This window comes from Telmatherina bonti (assembly GCF_933228915.1).
Source record: "Telmatherina bonti genome assembly, chromosome: 18".
Classification (NCBI taxonomy): domain Eukaryota; kingdom Metazoa; phylum Chordata; class Actinopteri; order Atheriniformes; family Telmatherinidae; genus Telmatherina; species Telmatherina bonti.
In genome coordinates this window covers 7,581,688-7,601,750 of record NC_136616.1, presented here as the reverse complement: position 1 = coordinate 7,601,750, position 20,063 = coordinate 7,581,688, and the positions used below count along the sequence as shown (strand labels likewise).

General features: G+C 60.8%; 1 protein-coding gene across 3 annotated transcripts in view; it reads right to left on the bottom strand.

Annotated features, from left to right (window-relative positions):
- Positions 1–489: 489 nt before the first annotated feature.
- kirrel1a (kirre like nephrin family adhesion molecule 1a) overlaps positions 490–20,063 on the bottom strand; it is a 64,908-nt gene continuing 45,334 nt past the window's right edge. For all 3 annotated transcript variants that reach the window (XM_079257385.1, XM_079257386.1, XM_079257387.1), the window contains one exon: positions 490–1,606. In XM_079257385.1, the coding sequence (XP_079113511.1) occupies positions 953–1,606 (654 nt within the window). In that variant the 3' untranslated portion in view covers positions 490–952. The remainder of the gene's footprint in view (positions 1,607–20,063) is intronic.

The window sequence follows — 20,063 nt, the reverse complement described above, 5'->3', positions numbered from 1 at the left end:
AGGCCACTCTCAACCCCATCATCCGGCTCTTTCCTCTCCATCCGCGCCAGGCTTTCAGTCCACAGCTTGACGGCTTGCAAAGCCACATCCGCCAATAGAAGGAGCTCCTACTGCATTTCCACGGTCCGAGGTGAAGAACGACATGAACACTTGGCACTGGGTTTCATTAGTCTGCTTCTTCTCGCAGTTTTAACACTGATGAGAGGTACATCGGCGGTTGGCACGACTCCTCGCTTCCTCTTAGTTATGTTCACACTTTTGGTCCGTACGTACGCTTTTACATGTTTTTACATCGACAAAAATAATTCTGTAATGTTTAAAAAATAGAATACAAAGCTCTAAGTCAGGTGTGCAAATAAACCGAAGACATAATGGAGATAATAGATACGAGACGTCAAAGCATGAATACTGTAGATGCAGTGCAAAAATGATTTCCTAACCCCCCACCCCCCCAGAAAACACACTCCCCATCCCCGTCACCCTGTCGACTGTACACACAGGCCTTCTGGGACACTATATAACATATATGTGCTCTATGGTCTCGGCATAAGAAAAGGAAAAGGTAAGAAAAGGCGGCCCGGCGTGGCGCCCACTGGCTGAGGTTCCTCCCCATCCGGACCGGACAGTTTGCTTTAAGACGTTCCCGCTTGTCCTCTGTCAGCGGAAGGCCATGAGCCTCCTCTCTTCCCGTCTTGATTGTGACTTGCGCCGTCCGCTCTTTGAGAGGTCGGATGTCCACACACATCAGGAATGAGGGAATTTCTTCCTGCACTCCTCTCGTCTTCGGTTTCGCTCTTCTCCGCCTCCTGTTTTCTCACCGTCCACTGGGGCGTGTTATAGTGTGGAAAATGTAAATGTCAAGTAGTGGCTGTGTGTGTTTTTAGGTGCAACGCTATTTATAAGACGCCTCCTGGTGCTCCGCTCCGGCCGTGAGGTGGTCACGCGTCCCGTCTCACACGTGAGTCTGCATTCTTTGCGTGTGCCGGCTGTGCGAGTAGTCGGAGTGCTGTGAGGTGTAGGAGAAGCGAGTGGAGCTGCCGTACTTCCCGAGTCCAGTCTCTGATCCAGAAGGAGCTGGACCTCCCGGGCTGACCCCGACCCCCGGGCTGGCCACCCCAGACCCCACCCCGTACATCTCGTAAGAGGGGCCGGCCTCCAGAGGGGCCAGGCTGGACGGCGCGAAGCCCATGCGGTAGGTCTGGTAGTGCGAGGGGTATCCGTAGTTGTTGTAGGCCAGCTGGGAGGTGGAGTCCAGGAGGCTACAGTCCGCGGGGAAGTCGCTGGCTGCCGGCGGCGGGTTCGCCGGGGGCTGCTGGTTCTGGCCCCCACGGGTGAAAGTGTTGAACTGTGCGTAGCTGATGTGGGAGAGTCTGGAGGGCGGACGGGGGTCGTAGCAGGCTTGCGGGCGCCCGGGCGAGGTGAGTGGACCGGGGGCTCCTCCGCTGGCCGTGGCTGCCGAGCCTCCGGTGCTGCTGCTGATGGACGCCGCGCCCCCCGGCGTTCCCCCAGGGGAGCGGTAGTCAGAGTAATGCATGGTGGAGCGTGGAGTGGGGTGGCCTTCGTCGTGCGTTGAGGCGCGCACATTGTAGTAGCCGTTGGTGGGGTCCTGGAGGGGAACGACAGAAGCAGAAAGAGGAAGAAGGAAAATGTCAGCGAAAACGAAAAGCTAAAAAGTTTCCTGATGCTGAAGCAGCTCGTCTCGTTCCAACAGGACTAGTCGCGTCGCAAAGTCCGCTGTTGCACTGTGCCATTTTCTATCCAGCAAACTGAGTCAAAGGCAAAGCAGTGTGTAAACCCCCCCCCCCCCCCCCCCCCTCCACACACACACACACGCTGCGAGTTGCAGCCTGATTAACGGCTCATTGGTGTGACCGACCCGAGTCTGAAGGACACAGAGCCACGGAGGAAAGACATCAGACACGATCCCAGAGAAGCAACCGCTGCTGCGCATCAGTCTGAGACGGGATGAAGTCTTCCCAAACGGTCCAAGAGGAGAACGTTCCTTCGGTGACCTTCCCCGACCCAGAAGGTTCAGACCCAAAGCCACATCAGTTAGCAGGTCGATCGCACAACGTTTCCAAACTGGACTCCTGGATCCTACAGGCAGGAAGACGTGCAGGACAGAGGATCGATTCCACGGATTACTTCTGGAACTGATGGTTTGCGGGCGTGTTCGTAGCACCGCGGGAAGCTCGGACGGACCTGACAGTCTCTTCTTTACCGGAACAAAGAGGAAAAATTCCAGTTGTTGCATGTTTGACATTTCCAGTCAAGTAAAAGAGAAAAAGTTTCCTGTGAAGAAACATCATCAAGAATCTTGGATTCATGCAAACTGGGAGCCCTGGCACCAGTTACGCCGCTCATTCCGTCTCCAGACGTCTGATGACCCACGGACTGTCGCCCGCCTGCGGACATGAGGGGAAAGCTGGGAGACCGCTGCCCAGATGGGAGGCGGTGGCGAGGAACTGGGAAAGAACTGGTTGCCTCCATGTTTACTGCTGGTTTAGCTGATAATATTACGACTGGGATGTTTCAGAGAGAAGGAGAGAATAAACCACAACAATCTGGAATAACTCCGTTCTTCAGCTTCTTCAAATCTTCATCTTTGTAAACCAGAATTTCAAAAACAATCTGCGTTCAATGGGAAAATAAAGTGCGAATGAATCCTTCTGGCTGCTTCTGGTGGTTACGACGTATAAACGACCGAAACGTCTTCTGCTCCTTAGATACGTTACTTTTCTCATGAACCGGCGCGACTTGTTTTAAACTTGGATCATATCAGAACAGGTTTTATTGGATTGAACTATAATGATCATGATGATAAGAATATTTATGGTGTTGAATGAACTGGACGGAAACGACTTTGTTGTGCTTCGGTGTTAAAACATTAAGCTGAAGACATTCAAGACAAACATGGAGGAGAGGATGTCCCCGGTAAGTCAGCGCAGAATCTGACCCTGTGGAGCTCATAAAGACTCTCCAGACCTCAGCTCGCATGGTGTGAAAATAAAGTTAAAAGCCTGAAAACGGCTTGTTTGGAAGGGTTGCAGGAGAAAAACAAGCTCAGGTTTGCAAAGCGTCACGTGAACTGACTTGACTGCAGGCTGACTGCAGGCTGACTGCGTGCTGACTGCAGGCTGACTGCGTGCTGACTGCAGGCTGACTGCAGACTGGCTGCAGGCTGACTGCAGGCTGACTGCAGGCTGACTGCAGACTGGCTGCAGGCTGACTGCAGGCTGACTGCAGACTGGCTGCAGGCTGACTGCAGGCTGATTGCGTGCTGACTGCAGACTGGCTGCAGGCTGACTGCAGGCTGGCTGCAGGCTGACTGCAGGCTGACTGCGTGCTGACCGCAGACTGACTGCGTGCTGACTGCAGGCTGACTGCGTGCTGACTGGAGGCTGACTGCAGACTGACTGTAGGCTGACTGCGTGCTGACTGCAGACTGGCTGCGTGCTGACTGCAGACTGACTGCGTGCTGACTGCAGGCTGGCTGCAGGCTGACTGCAGACTGGCTGCAGACTGACTGCAGGCTGACTGCAGGCTGACTGCGTGCTGACTGCAGGCTGACTGCGTGCTGACTGCAGACTGACTGCGTGCTGACTGCAGGCTGACTGCGTGCTGACTGCAGGCTGACTGCAGACTGGCTGCAGGCTGACTGCAGGCTGACTGCAGGCTGACTGCAGGCTGACTGCAGACTGGCTGCAGGCTGACTGCAGGCTGACTGCAGACTGGCTGCAGGCTGACTGCAGGCTGACTGCGTGCTGACTGCAGGCTGGCTGCAGGCTGACTGCAGGCTGACTGCGTGCTGACTGCAGGCTGACTGCGTGCTGACCGCAGACTGACTGCGTGCTGACTGCAGGCTGACTGCGTGCTGACTGCAGGCTGACTGCAGACTGACTGTAGGCTGACTGCGTGCTGACTGCAGACTGGCTGCGTGCTGACTGCAGACTGACTGCGTGCTGACTGCAGGCTGGCTGCAGGCTGACTGCAGACTGGCTGCAGACTGACTGCAGGCTGACTGCAGGCTGACTGCGTGCTGACTGCAGGCTGACTGCGTGCTGACTGCAGACTGACTGCGTGCTGACTGCAGGCTGACTGCGTGCTGACTGCAGACTGACTGCGTGCTGACTGCAGACTGACTGCGTGCTGACTGCAGGCTGACTGCGTGCTGACTGCAGACTGACTGCGTGCTGACTGCAGGCTGACTGCGTGCTGACTGCAGGCTGACTGCAGGCTGACTGCAGGCTGGCTGCAGGCTGACTGCAGGCTGACTGCGTGCTGACTGCAGGCTGACTGCGTGCTGACTGCAGACTGGCTGCGTGCTGACTGCAGACTGACTGCGTGCTGACTGCAGGCTGACTGCGTGCTGACTGCAGGCTGACTGCAGACTGACTGTAGGCTGACTGCGTGCTGACTGCAGACTGGCTGCGTGCTGACTGCAGACTGACTGCGTGCTGACTGCAGGCTGACTGCGTGCTGACTGCAGGCTGACTGCGTGCTGACTGCAGGCTGACTGCAGACTGACTGTAGGCTGACTGCAGGCTGACTGCGTGCTGACTGCAGGCTGACTGCAGGCTGACTGCGTGCTGACTGCAGGCTGACTGCAGACTGGCTGCGTGCTGACTGCAGACTGGCTGCAGACTGGCTGCGTGCTGACTGCAGACTGGCTGCAGACTGGCTGCGTGCTGACTGCAGACTGGCTGCAGACTGGCTGCAGACTGGCTGCGTGCTGACTGCAGACTGGCTGCGTGCTGACTGCAGGCTGACTGCAGACTGGCTGCGTGCTGACTGCAGGCTGACTGCAGACTGACTGCGTGCTGACTGCAGGCTGACTGCGTGCTGACTGCAGACTGGCTGCGTGCTGACTGCAGACTGACTGCGTGCTGACTGCAGGCTGACTGCGTGCTGACTGCAGACTGACTGCGTGCTGACTGCAGGCTGACTGCAGGCTGACTGCAGACTGACTGCGTGCTGACTGCAGGCTGACTGCGTGCTGACTGCAGGCTGACTGCAAACTGGCTGCAGACTGGCTGCGTGCTGACTGCAGGCTGACTGCGTGCTGACTGCAGGCTGACTGCGTGCTGACTGCAGGCTGACTGCAGACGGGCTGCAGACTGGCTGCGTGCTGACTGCAGGCTGGCTGCAGGCTGGCTGCGTGCTGACTGCAGGCTGACTGCAGACTGGCTGCAGGCTGACTGCAGGCTGACTGCAGACTGACTGCGTGCTGACTGCAGGCTGACTGCGTGCTGACTGCAGGCTGACTGCGTGCTGACTGCAGACTGGCTGCAGACTGACTGCGTGCTGACTGCAGGCTGACTGCAGACTGGCTGCGTGCTGACTGCAGACTGACTGCGTGCTGACTGCAGGCTGACTGCGTGCTGGCTGCAGGCTGACTGCAGGCTGACTGCAGACTGACTGCAGGCTGGCTGCAGGCTGACTGCAGGCTGACTGCAGACTGGCTGCAGGCTGACTGCAGGCTGACTGCGTGCTGACTGCAGACTGGCTGCGTGCTGACTGCAGGCTGACTGCAGACTGGCTGCAGGCTGACTGCAGGCTGACTGCGTGCTGACTGCAGACTGACTGCGTGCTGACTGCAGGCTGGCTGCGTGCTGACTGCAGGCTGACTGCGTGCTGACTGCAGACTGGCTGCGTGCTGACTGCAGACTGACTGCGTGCTGACTGCAGGCTGACTGCAGGCTGGCTGCAGGCTGACTGCAGGCTGACTGCAAACTGGCTGCAGGCTGACTGCAGACTGGCTGCAGGCTGGCTGCAGACTGACTGCGTGCTGACTGCAGGCTGACTGCAGACTGACTGCAGACTGACTGCGTGCTGACTGCAGGCTGACTGCAGACTGGCTGCAGGCTGACTGCAGGCTGGCTGCAGACTGGCTGCGTGCTGACTGCAGGCTGACTGCAGGCTGACTGCAGACTGACTGCAGGCTGACTGCGTGCTAACTGCAGGCTGACTGCAGGCTTACAGCAGGCTGACTGCGTGCTGACTGCAGACTGGCTGCGTGCTGACTGCAGGCTGACTGCGTGCTGACTGCAGGCTGACTGCGTGATGACTGCAGACTGACTGCGTGCTGACTGCAGGCTGACTGCGTGCTGACTGCAGGCTGACTGCGTGCTGACTGCAGGCTGACTGCGTGCTGACTGCAGGCTGACTGCAGGCTGATTGCGTGCTGACTGCAGACTGGCTGCAGGCTGATTGCGTGCTGACTGCAGGCTGACTGCGTGCTGACTGCAGGCTGACTGCGTGCTGACTGCAGACTGGCTGCAGACTGACTGCGTGCTGACTGCAGGCTGACTGCAGACTGGCTGCGTGCTGACTGCAGACTGACTGCGTGCTGACTGCAGGCTGACTGCGTGCTGGCTGCAGGCTGACTGCAGGCTGACTGCAGACTGACTGCAGGCTGGCTGCAGGCTGACTGCAGGCTGACTGCAGACTGGCTGCAGGCTGACTGCAGGCTGACTGCGTGCTGACTGCAGACTGGCTGCGTGCTGACTGCAGGCTGGCTGCGTGCTGACTGCAGGCTGACTGCGTGCTGACTGCAGACTGGCTGCGTGCTGACTGCAGACTGACTGCGTGCTGACTGCAGGCTGGCTGCAGGCTGACTGCAGGCTGACTGCAAACTGGCTGCAGGCTGACTGCAGACTGGCTGCAGGCTGGCTGCAGACTGACTGCGTGCTGACTGCAGGCTGACTGCAGACTGACTGCGTGCTGACTGCAGACTGACTGCGTGCTGACTGCAGGCTGACTGCAGACTGGCTGCAGGCTGACTGCAGGCTGGCTGCAGACTGGCTGCGTGCTGACTGCAGGCTGACTGCGTGCTGACTGCAGACTGACTGCAGGCTGACTGCGTGCTAACTGCAGGCTGACTGCAGGCTTACAGCAGGCTGACTGCGTGCTGACTGCAGACTGGCTGCGTGCTGACTGCAGGCTGACTGCGTGCTGACTGCAGGCTGACTGCGTGATGACTGCAGACTGACTGCGTGCTGACTGCAGGCTGACTGCGTGCTGACTGCAGGCTGACTGCGTGCTGACTGCAGGCTGACTGCAGGCTGATTGCGTGCTGACTGCAGACTGGCTGCAGGCTGATTGCGTGCTGACTGCAGGCTGACTGCGTGCTGACTGCAGACTGGCTGCAGACTGACTGCGTGCTGACTGCAGGCTGACTGCAGACTGGCTGCGTGCTGACTGCAGACTGACTGCGTGCTGACTGCAGGCTGACTGCGTGCTGACTGCAGACTGACTGCGTGCTGACTGCAGACTGACTGCGTGCTGACTGCAGGCTGGCTGCGTGCTGACTGCAGGCTGACTGCGTGCTGACTGCAGACTGGCTGCGTGCTGACTGCAGACTGACTGCGTGCTGACTGCAGGCTGACTGCAGGCTGGCTGCAGGCTGACTGCAGGCTGACTGCAAACTGGCTGCAGGCTGACTGCAGACTGGCTGCAGGCTGGCTGCAGACTGACTGCGTGCTGACTGCAGGCTGACTGCAGACTGACTGCGTGCTGACTGCAGACTGACTGCGTGCTGACTGCAGGCTGACTGCAGACTGGCTGCAGGCTGACTGCAGGCTGGCTGCAGACTGGCTGCAGGCTGACTGCAGGCTGATTGCGTGCTGACTGCAGGCTGACTGCAGACTGGCTGCAGGCTGACTGCAGACTGGCTGCGTGCTGACTGCAGGCTGACTGCAGGCTGGCTGCAGGCTGACTGCAGGCTGGCTGCGTGCTGACTGCGTGCTGACTGCAGACTGGCTGCGTGCTGACTGCAGGCTGACTGCAGACTGACTGCGTGCTGACTGCAGACTGGCTGTGTGCTGACTGCAGACTGACTGCAGGCTGACTGCGTGCTGACTGCAGGCTGACTGCGTGCTGACTGCAGGCTTACTGCAGGCTGACTGCGTGCTGACTGCGTGCTGACTGCAAACTGACTGCAGACTGACTGCGTGCTGACTGCAGACTGACTGCGTGCTGACTGCAGACTGACTGCGTGCTGACTGCAGACTGGCTGCGTGCTGACTGCAGACTGGCTGCGTGCTGACTGCAGGCTGACTGCAGACTGACTGCGTGCTGACTGCAGGCTGACTGCAGACTGACTGCAGGCTGACTGCAGGCTGGCTGCAGACTGACTGCGTGCTGACTGCAGGCTGACTGCAGACTGACTGCGTGCTGACTGCAGGCTGACTGCAAACTGGCTGCAGACTGGCTGCGTGTTGACTGCAGACTGGCGGCGTGCTGACTGCAGGCTGACTGCGTGCTGACTGCAGACTGGCTGCGTGCTGACTGCAGGCTGACTGCAGGCTGACTGCAGACTGACTGCGTGCTGACTGCAGGCTGACTGCAGGCTGACTGCAGGCAGGCTGCAGACTGACTGCGTGCTGACTGCAGGCTGACTGCAAACTGGCTGCAGACTGGCTGCGTGTTGACTGCAGACTGGCGGCGTGCTGACTGCAGGCTGACTGCGTGCTGACTGCAGACTGGCTGCGTGCTGAGTGTAGACTGACTGCGTGCTGACTGCGTGCTGACTGCAGGCTGGCTGCAGACTGACTGCGTGCTGACTGCAGGCTGACTGCAGACTGACTGCGTGCTGACAGCAGGCTGACTGCAGGCTGGCTGCAGACTGACTGCGTGCTGACTGCAGGCTGACTGCAGGCTGACTGCGTGCTGACTGCAGGCTGACTGCAGGCTGACTGCAGGCTGGCTGCAGACTGACTGCGTGCTGACTGCAGGCTGGCTGCAGGCTGCCTGCAGGCTGACTGCAGGCTGACTGCAGACTGGCTGCAGGCTGGCTGCAGGCTGACTGCGTGCTGACTGCAGACTGGCTGCGTGCTGACTGCAGACTGGCTGCGTGCTGACTGCAGGCTGGCTGCGTGCTGACTGCAGGCTGACTGAAGGCTGACTGCAGACTGGCTGCGTAATGACTGCAGGCTGACTGCAGACTGGCTGCGTGCTGACTGCAGACTGACTGCGTGCTGACTGCAGGCTGACTGCGTGCTGACTGCAGACTGGCTGCGTGCTGACTGCAGGCTGACTGCAGACTGACTGCAGGCTGACTGCAGGCTGACTGCAGGCTGGCTGCAGGCTGCCTGCAGGCTGACTGCAGGCTGACTGCAGACTGACTGCAGACTGGCTGCAGGCTGACTGCAGGCTGACTGCGTGCTGACTGCAGACTGGCTGCGTGCTGACTGCAGGCTGGCTGCGTGCTGACTGCAGGCTGACTGCGTGCTGACTGCAGACTGACTGCGTGCTGACTGCAGGCTTACTGCAGGCTGACTGCGTGCTGACTGCGTGCTGACTGCAGGCTGACTGCAGACTGGCTGCAGACTGACTGCAGACTGACTGCGTGCTGACTGCAGACTGACTGCGTGCTGACTGCAGGCTGACTGCAGACTGGCTGCGTGCTGACTGCAGACTGGCTGCGTGCTGACTGCAGGCTGACTGCAGACTGACTGCGTGCTGACTGCAGGCTGACTGCAGGCTGGCTGCAGACTGACTGCGTGCTGACTGCAGGCTGACTGCAGACTGACTGCGTGCTGACTGCAGGCTGACTGCAAACTGACTGCAGACTGACTGCGTGCTGACTGCAGACTGACTGCGTGCTGACTGCAGACTGGCTGCGTGCTGACTGCAGACTGGCTGCGTGCTGACTGCAGGCTGACTGCAGACTGACTGCGTGCTGACTGCAGGCTGACTGCAGGCTGGCTGCACACTGACTGCGTGCTGACTGCAGGCTGACTGCAGGCTGACTGCAGACTGACTGCGTGCTGACTGCAGGCTGACTGCAAACTGGCTGCAGACTGGCTGCGTGTTGACTGCAGACTGGCGGCGTGCTGACTGCAGGCTGACTGCGTGCTGACTGCGTGCTGACTGCAGACTGGCTGCGTGCTGACTGCAGGCTGACTGCAGACTGACTGCAGGCTGACTGAAGGCTGACTGCAGGCTGACTGCAGGCAGGCTGCAGACTGGCTGCGTGCTGACTGCAGACTGGCTGCGTGCTGACTGCAGGCTGGCTGCGTGCTGACTGCAGGCTGACTGAAGGCTGACTGCAGACTGGCTGCGTAATGACTGCAGGCTGACTGCAGACTGGCTGCGTGCTGACTGCAGACTGACTGCGTGCTGACTGCAGGCTGACTGCGTGCTGACTGCAGACTGGCTGCGTGCTGACTGCAGGCTGACTGCAGACTGACTGCAGGCTGACTGCAGGCTGACTGCAGGCTGGCTGCAGGCTGCCTGCAGGCTGACTGCAGGCTGACTGCAGACTGACTGCAGACTGGCTGCAGGCTGACTGCAGGCTGACTGCGTGCTGACTGCAGACTGGCTGCGTGCTGACTGCAGGCTGGCTGCGTGCTGACTGCAGGCTGACTGCGTGCTGACTGCAGACTGACTGCGTGCTGACTGCAGGCTTACTGCAGGCTGACTGCGTGCTGACTGCGTGCTGACTGCAGGCTGACTGCAGACTGGCTGCAGACTGACTGCAGACTGACTGCGTGCTGACTGCAGACTGACTGCGTGCTGACTGCAGGCTGACTGCAGACTGGCTGCGTGCTGACTGCAGACTGGCTGCGTGCTGACTGCAGGCTGACTGCAGACTGACTGCGTGCTGACTGCAGGCTGACTGCAGGCTGGCTGCAGACTGACAGCGTGCTGACTGCAGGCTGACTGCAGACTGACTGCGTGCTGACTGCAGGCTGACTGCAAACTGACTGCAGACTGACTGCGTGCTGACTGCAGACTGACTGCGTGCTGACTGCAGACTGGCTGCGTGCTGACTGCAGACTGGCTGCGTGCTGACTGCAGGCTGACTGCAGACTGACTGCGTGCTGACTGCAGGCTGACTGCAGGCTGGCTGCAGACTGACTGCGTGCTGACTGCAGGCTGACTGCAGGCTGACTGCAGACTGACTGCGTGCTGACTGCAGGCTGACTGCAAACTGGCTGCAGACTGGCTGCGTGTTGACTGCAGACTGGCGACTTGCTGACTGCAGGCTGACTGCGTGCTGACTGCAGACTGGCTGCGTGCTGACTGCAGGCTGACTGCAGGCTGACTGCAGACTGACTGCAGGCTGACTGCAGGCTGACTGCAGGCTGACTGCAGGCAGGCTGCAGACTGACTGCGTGCTGACTGCAGGCTGACTGCAAACTGGCTGCAGACTGGCTGCGTGTTGACTGCAGACTGGCGGCGTGCTGACTGCAGGCTGACTGCGTGCTGACTGCAGACTGGCTGCGTGCTGACTGTAGACTGACTGCGTGCTGACTGCGTGCTGACTGCAGGCTGACTGCAGGCTGGCTGCAGACTGACTGCGTGCTGACTGCAGACTGACTGCGTGCTGACTGCAGGCTGACTGCAGGCTGGCTGCAGACTGACTGCGTGCTGACTGCAGGCTGACTGCAGGCTGACTGCAGACTGACTGCGTGCTGACTGCAGGCTGACTGCAGGCTGACTGCAGGCTGGCTGCAGACTGACTGCGTGCTGACTGCAGGCTGACTGCAGGCTGACTGCAGACTGACTGCAGGCTGACTGCAGGCTGACTGCAAACTGGCTGCATGTTGACTGCAGACTGACTGCGTGCTGACTGCAGACTGGCTGCGTGCTGACTGCAGACTGGCTGCGTGCTGACTGCAGGCTGGCTGCGTGCTGACTGCAGGCTGACTGAAGGCTGACTGCAGACTGGCTGCGTAATGAATGCAGGCTGACTGCAGACTGGCTGCGTGCTGACTGCAGACTGACTGCGTGCTGACTGCAGGCTGACTGCGTGCTGACTGCAGACTGGCTGCGTGCTGACTGCAGGCTGACTGCAGACTGACTGCAGACTGACTGCGTGCTGACTGCAGGCTGACTGCGTGCTGACTGCAGACTGGCTGCGTGCTGACTGCAGACTGACTGCGTGCTGACTGCAGGCTGACTGCGTGCTGACTGCAGGCTGACTGCGTGCTGACTGCAGACTGACTGCGTGCTGACTGCAGGCTTACTGCAGGCTGGCTGCGTGCTGACTGCGTGCTGACTGCGTGCTGACTGCAGACTGACTGCGTGCTGACTGCAGGCTGACTGCGTGCTGGCTGCAGGCTGACTGCAGACTGCCTGCAGGCTGACTGCAGGCTGACTGCAGACTGACTGCAGACTGGCTGCAGGCTGACTGCAGGCTGACTGCGTGCTGACTGCAGACTGGCTGCGTGCTGACTGCAGGCTGGCTGCGTGCTGACTGCAGGCTGACTGCGTGCTGACTGCAGACTGACTGCGTGCTGACTGCAGGCTTACTGCAGGCTGACTGCGTGCTGACTGCAGGCTGACTGCGTGCTGACTGCAGACTGACTGCAGGCTTACTGCAGGCTGACTGCGTGCTGACTGCAGACTGACTGCGTGTTGACTGCAGACTGACTGCGTGCTGACTGCAGGCTGACTGCAGACTGACTGCAGACTGACTGCGTGCTGACTGCAGACTGACTGCGTGCTGACTGCAGGCTGACTGCAGACTGGCTGCGTGCTGACTGCAGACTGGCTGCGTGCTGACTGCAGGCTGACTGCAGGCTGACTGCAGACTGACTGCGTGCTGACTGCAGGCTGACTGCGTGCTGACTGCAGGCTGGCTGCAGACTGACTGCGTGCTGACTGCAAACTGACTGCAGACTGACTGCAGGCTGACTGCAGGCTGACTGCAGACTGACTGCGTGCTGACTGCAGGCTGACTGCAAGCTGACTGCAGACTGACTGCGTGCTGACTGCAGACTGACTGCGTGCTGACTGCAGACTGGCTGCGTGCTGACTGCAGGCTGACTGCAGGCTGACTGCAGACTGACTGCGTGCTGACTGCAGGCTGACTGCAGGCTGGCTGCAGACTGACTGCCTGCTGACTGCAGGCTGACTGCAGGCTGACTGCAGACTGACTGCGTGCTGACTGCAGGCTGACTGCAAACTGGCTGCAGACTGGCTGCGTGTTGACTGCAGACTGGCGGCGTGCTGACTGCAGGCTGACTGCGTGCTGACTGCGTGCTGACTGCAGACTGGCTGCGTGCTGACTGCAGGCTGACTGCAGGCTGACTGCGTGCTGACTGCAGGCTGACTGCAGGCTGGCTGCAGACTGACTGCGTGCTGACTGCAGGCTGATTGCAAACTGGCTGCAGACTGGCTGCGTGTTGACTGCAGACTGGCGGCGTGCTGACTGCAGACTGACTGCGTGCTGACTGCAGGCTGACTGCAGACTGACTGCGTGCTGACTGCAGGCTGACTGCAGGCTGGCTGCAGACTGACTGCGTGCTGACTGCAGGCTGACTGCAGGCTGACTGCAGACTGACTGCGTGCTGACTGCAGGCTGACTGCAAACTGACTGCAGACTGACTGCGTGCTGACTGCAGACTGACTGCGTGCTGACTGCAGACTGACTGCGTGCTGACTGCAGACTGGCTGCGTGCTGACTGCAGACTGGCTGCGTGCTGACTGCAGGCTGACTGCAGGCTGACTGCAGACTGACTGCGTGCTGACTGCAGGCTGACTGCAGGCTGGCTGCAGACTGACTGCGTGCTGACTGCAGGCTGACTGCAGGCTGACTGCAGACTGACTGCGTGCTGACTGCAGGCTGACTGCAAACTGGCTGCAGACTGGCTGCGTGTTGACTGCAGACTGGCTGCGTGCTGACTGCAGGCTGGCTGCGTGCTGACTGCGTGCTGACTGCAGGCTGACTGCGTGCTGACTGCAGACTGACTGCGTGCTGACTGCAGGCTGACTGCGTGCTGGCTGCAGGCTGACTGCAGACTGACTGCAGGCTGACTGCAGGCTGACTGCAGGCTGACTGCAGGCTGACTGCAGGCTGACTGCAGGCTGCCTGCAGGCTGACTGCGTGCTGACTGCAGACTGGCTGCGTGCTGACTGCAGGCTGGCTGCGTGCTGACTGCAGGCTGACTGCGTGCTGACTGCAGGCTGACTGCGTGCTGACTGCAGACTGACTGCGTGCTGACTGCAGGCTTACTGCAGGCTGACTGCGTGCTGACTGCGTGCTGACTGCAGGCTGACTGCAGACTGGCTGCAGACTGACTGCGTGCTGACTGCAGACTGACTGCGTGCTGACTGCAGACTGACTGCGTGCTGACTGCAGGCTGACTGCAGACTGGCTGCGTGCTGACTGCAGACTGGCTGCGTGCTGACTGCAGGCTGACTGCAGACTGACTGCGTGCTGACTGCAGGCTGGCTGCAGACTGACTGCGTGCTGACTGCAGGCTGACTGCAGGCTGACTGCAGACTGACTGCGTGCTGACTGCAGGCTGACTGCAAACTGACTGCAGACTGACTGCGTGCTGACTGCAGACTGACTGCGTGCTGACTGCAGACTGACTGCGTGCTGACTGCAGACTGGCTGCGTGCTGACTGCAGACTGGCTGCGTGCTGACTGCAGGCTGACTGCAGACTGACTGCATGCTGACTGCAGGCTGACTGCAGGCTGGCTGCAGACTGACTGCGTGCTGACTGCAGGCTGACTGCAGGCTGACTGCAGACTGACTGCGTGCTGACTGCAGGCTGACTGCAAACTGGCTGCAGACTGGCTGCGTGTTGACTGCAGACTGGCGGCGTGCTGACTGCAGGCTGACTGCGTGCTGACTGCGTGCTGACTGCAGACTGGCTGCGTGCTGACTGCAGGCTGACTGCAGACTGACTGCGTGCTGACTGCAGGCTGACTGCAGGCAGGCTGCAGACTGACTGCGTGCTGACTGCAGGCTGACTGCAAACTGGCTGCAGACTGGCTGCGTGCTGACTGCAGACTGGCGGCGTGCTGACTGCAGGCTGACTGCGTGCTGACTGCAGACTGGCTGCGTGCTGACTGCAGACTGACTGCGTGCTGACTGCGTGCTGACTGCAGGCTGGCTGCAGACTGACTGCGTGCTGACTGCAGGCTGACTGCAGACTGACTGCGTGCTGACTGCAGGCTGACTGAAGGCTGGCTGCAGACTGACTGCGTGCTGACTGCAGACTGACTGCGTGCTGACTGCAGGCTGACTGCAGGCTGGCTGCAGACTGACTGCGTGCTGACTGCAGGCTGACTGCAGGCTGACTGCAGACTGACTGCGTGCTGACTGCAGACTGGCTGCGTGTTGACTGCAGACTGACTGCGTGCTGACTGCAGACTGGCTGCGTGCTGACTGCAGACTGGCTGCGTGCTGACTGCAGGCTGGCTGCGTGCTGACTGCAGGCTGACTGAAGGCTGACTGCAGACTGGCTGCGTAATGACTGCAGGCTGACTGCAGACTGGCTGCGTGCTGACTGCAGACTGACTGCGTGCTGACTGCAGGCTGACTGCGTGCTGACTGCAGACTGGCTGCGTGCTGACTGCAGGCTGACTGCAGACTGACTGCGTGTTGACTGCAGACTGACTGCGTGCTGACTGCGTGCTGACTGCAGACTGGCTGCGTGCTGACTGCAGACTGACTGCGTGCTGACTGCAGGCTGACTGCGTGCTGACTGCAGGCTGACTGCGTGCTGACTGCAGACTGACTGCGTGCTGACTGCAGGCTTACTGCAGGCTGGCTGCGTGCTGACTGCGTGCTGACTGCAGGCTTACTGCAGGCTGACTGCAGACTGACTGCGTGCTGACTGCAGGCTGACTGCGTGCTGGCTGCAGGCTGACTGCAGACTGACTGCAGGCTGACTGCAGGCTGACTGCAGACTGACTGCAGACTGGCTGCAGGCTGACTGCGTGCTGACTGCAGACTGGCTGCGTGCTGACTGCAGGCTGGCTGCGTGCTGACTGCAGGCTGACTGCGTGCTGACTGCAGACTGGCTGCGTGCTGACTGCAGACTGGCTGCGTGCTGACTGCAGGCTGACTGCAGGCTGACTGCAGACTGACTGCGTGCTGACTGCAGGCTGACTGCAGGCTGGCTGCAGACTGACTGCCTGCTGACTGCAGGCTGACTGCAGGCTGACTGCAGACTGACTGCGTGCTGACTGCAGGCTGACTGCAGGCTGGCTGCAGAATGGCTGCAGACTGACTGCGTGCTGACTGCAGGCTGACTGCAGACTGACTGCGTGCTGACTGCAGGCTGACTGCAAACTGACTGCAGACTGACTGCGTGCTGACTGCAGACTGACTGCGTGCTGACTGCAGACTGGCTGCGTGCTGACTGCAGACTGGCTGCGTGCTGACTGCAGGCTGACTGCAGGCTGACTGCGTGCTGACTGCAGGCTGACTGCAGGCTGACTGCAGGCTGGCTGCAGACTGACTGCGTGCTGACTGCAGGCTGATTGCAAACTGGCTGCAGACTGGCTGCGTGTTGACTGCAGACTGGCGGCGTGCTGACTGCAGACTGACTGCGTGCTGACTGCAGGCTGACTGCAGGCTGACTGCAGACTGACTGCGTGCTGACTGCAGCCTGACTGCAGGCTGGCTGCAGACTGACTGCGTGCTGACTGCAGGCTGACTGCAGGCTGACTGCAGACTGACTGCGTGCTGACTGCAGGCTGACTGCAAACTGACTGCAGACTGACTGCGTGCTGACTGCAGACTGACTGCGTGCTGACTGCAGACTGACTGCGTGCTGACTGCAGACTGGCTGCGTGCTGACTGCAGACTGGCTGCGTGCTGACTGCAGGCTGACTGCAGGCTGACTGCAGACTGACTGCGTGCTGACTGCAGGCTGACTGCAGGCTGGCTGCAGACTGACTGCATGCTGACTGCAGGCTGACTGCAGGCTGACTGCAGACTGGCTGCGTGTTGACTGCAGACTGGCTGCGTGCTGACTGCAGGCTGGCTGCGTGCTGACTGCGTGCTGACTGACTGCAGGCTGACTGCGTGCTGACTGCAGACTGACTGCGTGCTGACTGCAGGCTGACTGCGTGCTGGCTGCAGGCTGACTGCAGACTGACTGCAGGCTGACTGCAGGCTGACTGCAGGCTGGCTGCAGGCTGCCTGCAGGCTGACTGCGTGCTGACTGCAGACTGGCTGCGTGCTGACTGCAGGCTGGCTGCGTGCTGACTGCAGGCTGACTGCGTGCTGACTGCAGGCTGACTGCGTGCTGACTGCAGACTGACTGCGTGCTGACTGCAGGCTTACTGCAGGCTGACTGCGTGCTGACTGCGTGCTGACTGCAGGCTGACTGCAGACTGGCTGCAGACTGACTGCGTGCTGACTGCAGACTGACTGCGTGCTGACTGCAGACTGACTGCGTGCTGACTGCAGGCTGACTGCAGACTGGCTGCGTGCTGACTGCAGACTGGCTGCGTGCTGACTGCAGGCTGACTGCAGACTGACTGCGTGCTGACTGCAGGCTGGCTGCAGACTGACTGCGTGCTGACTGCAGGCTGACTGCAGGCTGACTGCAGACTGACTGCGTGCTGACTGCAGGCTGACTGCAAACTGACCGCAGACTGACTGCGTGCTGACTGCAGACTGACTGCGTGCTGACTGCAGACTGACTGCGTGCTGACTGCAGACTGGCTGCGTGCTGACTGCAGACTGGCTGCGTGCTGACTGCAGGCTGACTGCAGACTGACTGCATGCTGACTGCAGGCTGACTGCAGGCTGGCTGCAGACTGACTGCGTGCTGACTGCAGGCTGACTGCAGGCTGACTGCAGACTGACTGCGTGCTGACTGCAGGCTGACTGCAAACTGGCTGCAGACTGGCTGCGTGTTGACTGCAGACTGGCGGCGTGCTGACTGCAGGCTGACTGCGTGCTGACTGCGTGCTGACTGCAGACTGGCTGCGTGCTGACTGCAGGCTGACTGCAGACTGACTGCGTGCTGACTGCAGGCTGACTGCAGGCAGGCTGCAGACTGACTGCGTGCTGACTGCAGGCTGACTGCAAACTGGCTGCAGACTGGCTGCGTGCTGACTGCAGACTGGCGGCGTGCTGACTGCAGGCTGACTGCGTGCTGACTGCAGACTGGCTGCGTGCTGACTGCAGACTGACTGCGTGCTGACTGCAGGCTGACTGCAGGCTGGCTGCAGACTGACTGCGTGCTGACTGCAGGCTGACTGCAGACTGACTGCGTGCTGACTGCAGGCTGACTGAAGGCTGGCTGCAGACTGACTGCGTGCTGACTGCAGACTGACTGCGTGCTGACTGCAGGCTGACTGCAGGCTGGCTGCAGACTGACTGCGTGCTGACTGCAGGCTGACTGCAGGCTGACTGCAGACTGACTGCAGGCTGACTGCAGGCTGACTGCAAACTGGCTGCAGACTGGCTGCGTGTTGACTGCAGACTGACTGCGTGCTGACTGCAGACTGGCTGCGTGCTGACTGCAGACTGGCTGCGTGCTGACTGCAGGCTGGCTGCGTGCTGACTGCAGGCTGACTGAAGGCTGACTGCAGACTGGCTGCGTAATGACTGCAGGCTGACTGCAGACTGGCTGCGTGCTGACTGCAGACTGACTGCGTGCTGACTGCAGGCTGACTGCGTGCTGACTGCAGACTGGCTGCGTGCTGACTGCAGGCTGACTGCAGACTGACTGCGTGTTGACTGCAGACTGACTGCGTGCTGACTGCAGGCTGACTGCGTGCTGACTGCAGACTGGCTGCGTGCTGACTGCAGACTGACTGCGTGCTGACTGCAGGCTGACTGCGTGCTGACTGCAGGCTGACTGCGTGCTGACTGCAGACTGACTGCGTGCTGACTGCAGGCTTACTGCAGGCTGGCTGCGTGCTGACTGCAGGCTGACTGCGTGCTGACTGCAGACTGACTGCGTGCTGACTGCAGGCTGACTGCGTGCTGGCTGCAGGCTGACTGCAGACTGACTGCAGGCTGACTGCAGGCTGACTGCGTGCTGACTGCAGGCTGACTGCAGACTGACTGCAGGCTGACTGCAGGCTGACTGCGTGCTGACTGCGTGCTGACTGCAGGCTGACTGCAAACTGGCTGCAGACTGACTGCAGACTGACTGCGTGCTGACTGCAGACTGACTGCGTGCTGACTGCAGGCTGGCTGCGTGCTGACTGCGTGCTGACTGCAGGCTGACTGCGTGCTGACTGCAGACTGACTGCGTGCTGACTGCAGGCTGACTGCGTGCTGGCTGCAGGCTGACTGCAGACTGACTGCAGGCTGACTGCAGGCTGACTGCAGGCTGGCTGCAGGCTGCCTGCAGGCTGACTGCGTGCTGACTGCAGACTGGCTGCGTGCTGACTGCAGGCTGGCTGCGTGCTGACTGCAGGCTGACTGCGTGCTGACTGCAGGCTGACTGCGTGCTGACTGCAGACTGACTGCGTGCTGACTGCAGGCTTACTGCAGGCTGACTGCGTGCTGACTGCGTGCTGACTGCAGGCTGACTGCAGACTGGCTGCGTGCTGACTGCAGACTGACTGCGTGCTGACTGCAGACTGACTGCGTGCTGACTGCAGGCTGACTGCAGACTGACTGCATGCTGACTGCAGGCTGACTGCAGGCTGGCTGCAGACTGACTGCGTGCTGACTGCAGGCTGACTGCAGGCTGACTGCAGACTGACTGCGTGCTGACTGCAGGCTGACTGCAAACTGGCTGCAGACTGGCTGCGTGTTGACTGCAGACTGGCGGCGTGCTGACTGCAGGCTGACTGCGTGCTGACTGCGTGCTGACTGCAGACTGGCTGCGTGCTGACTGCAGGCTGACTGCAGACTGACTGCGTGCTGACTGCAGGCTGACTGCAGGCAGGCTGCAGACTGACTGCGTGCTGACTGCAGGCTGACTGCAAACTGGCTGCAGACTGGCTGCGTGCTGACTGCAGGCTGACTGCGTGCTGACTGCAGGCTGACTGCGTGCTGACTGCAGACTGACTGCGTGCTGACTGCAGGCTTACTGCAGGCTGGCTGCAAACTGACTGCAGACTGACTGCGTGCTGACTGCAGGCTGACTGCGTGCTGACTGCAGGCTGACTGCGTGCTGACTGCAGACTGACTGCGTGCTGACTGCAGGCTTACTGCAGGCTGGCTGCGTGCTGACTGCAGGCTGACTGCGTGCTGACTGCAGACTGACTGCGTGCTGACTGCAGGCTGACTGCGTGCTGGCTGCAGGCTGACTGCAGACTGACTGCAGGCTGACTGCAGGCTGACTGCGTGCTGACTGCAGGCTGACTGCAGACTGACTGCAGGCTGACTGCAGGCTGA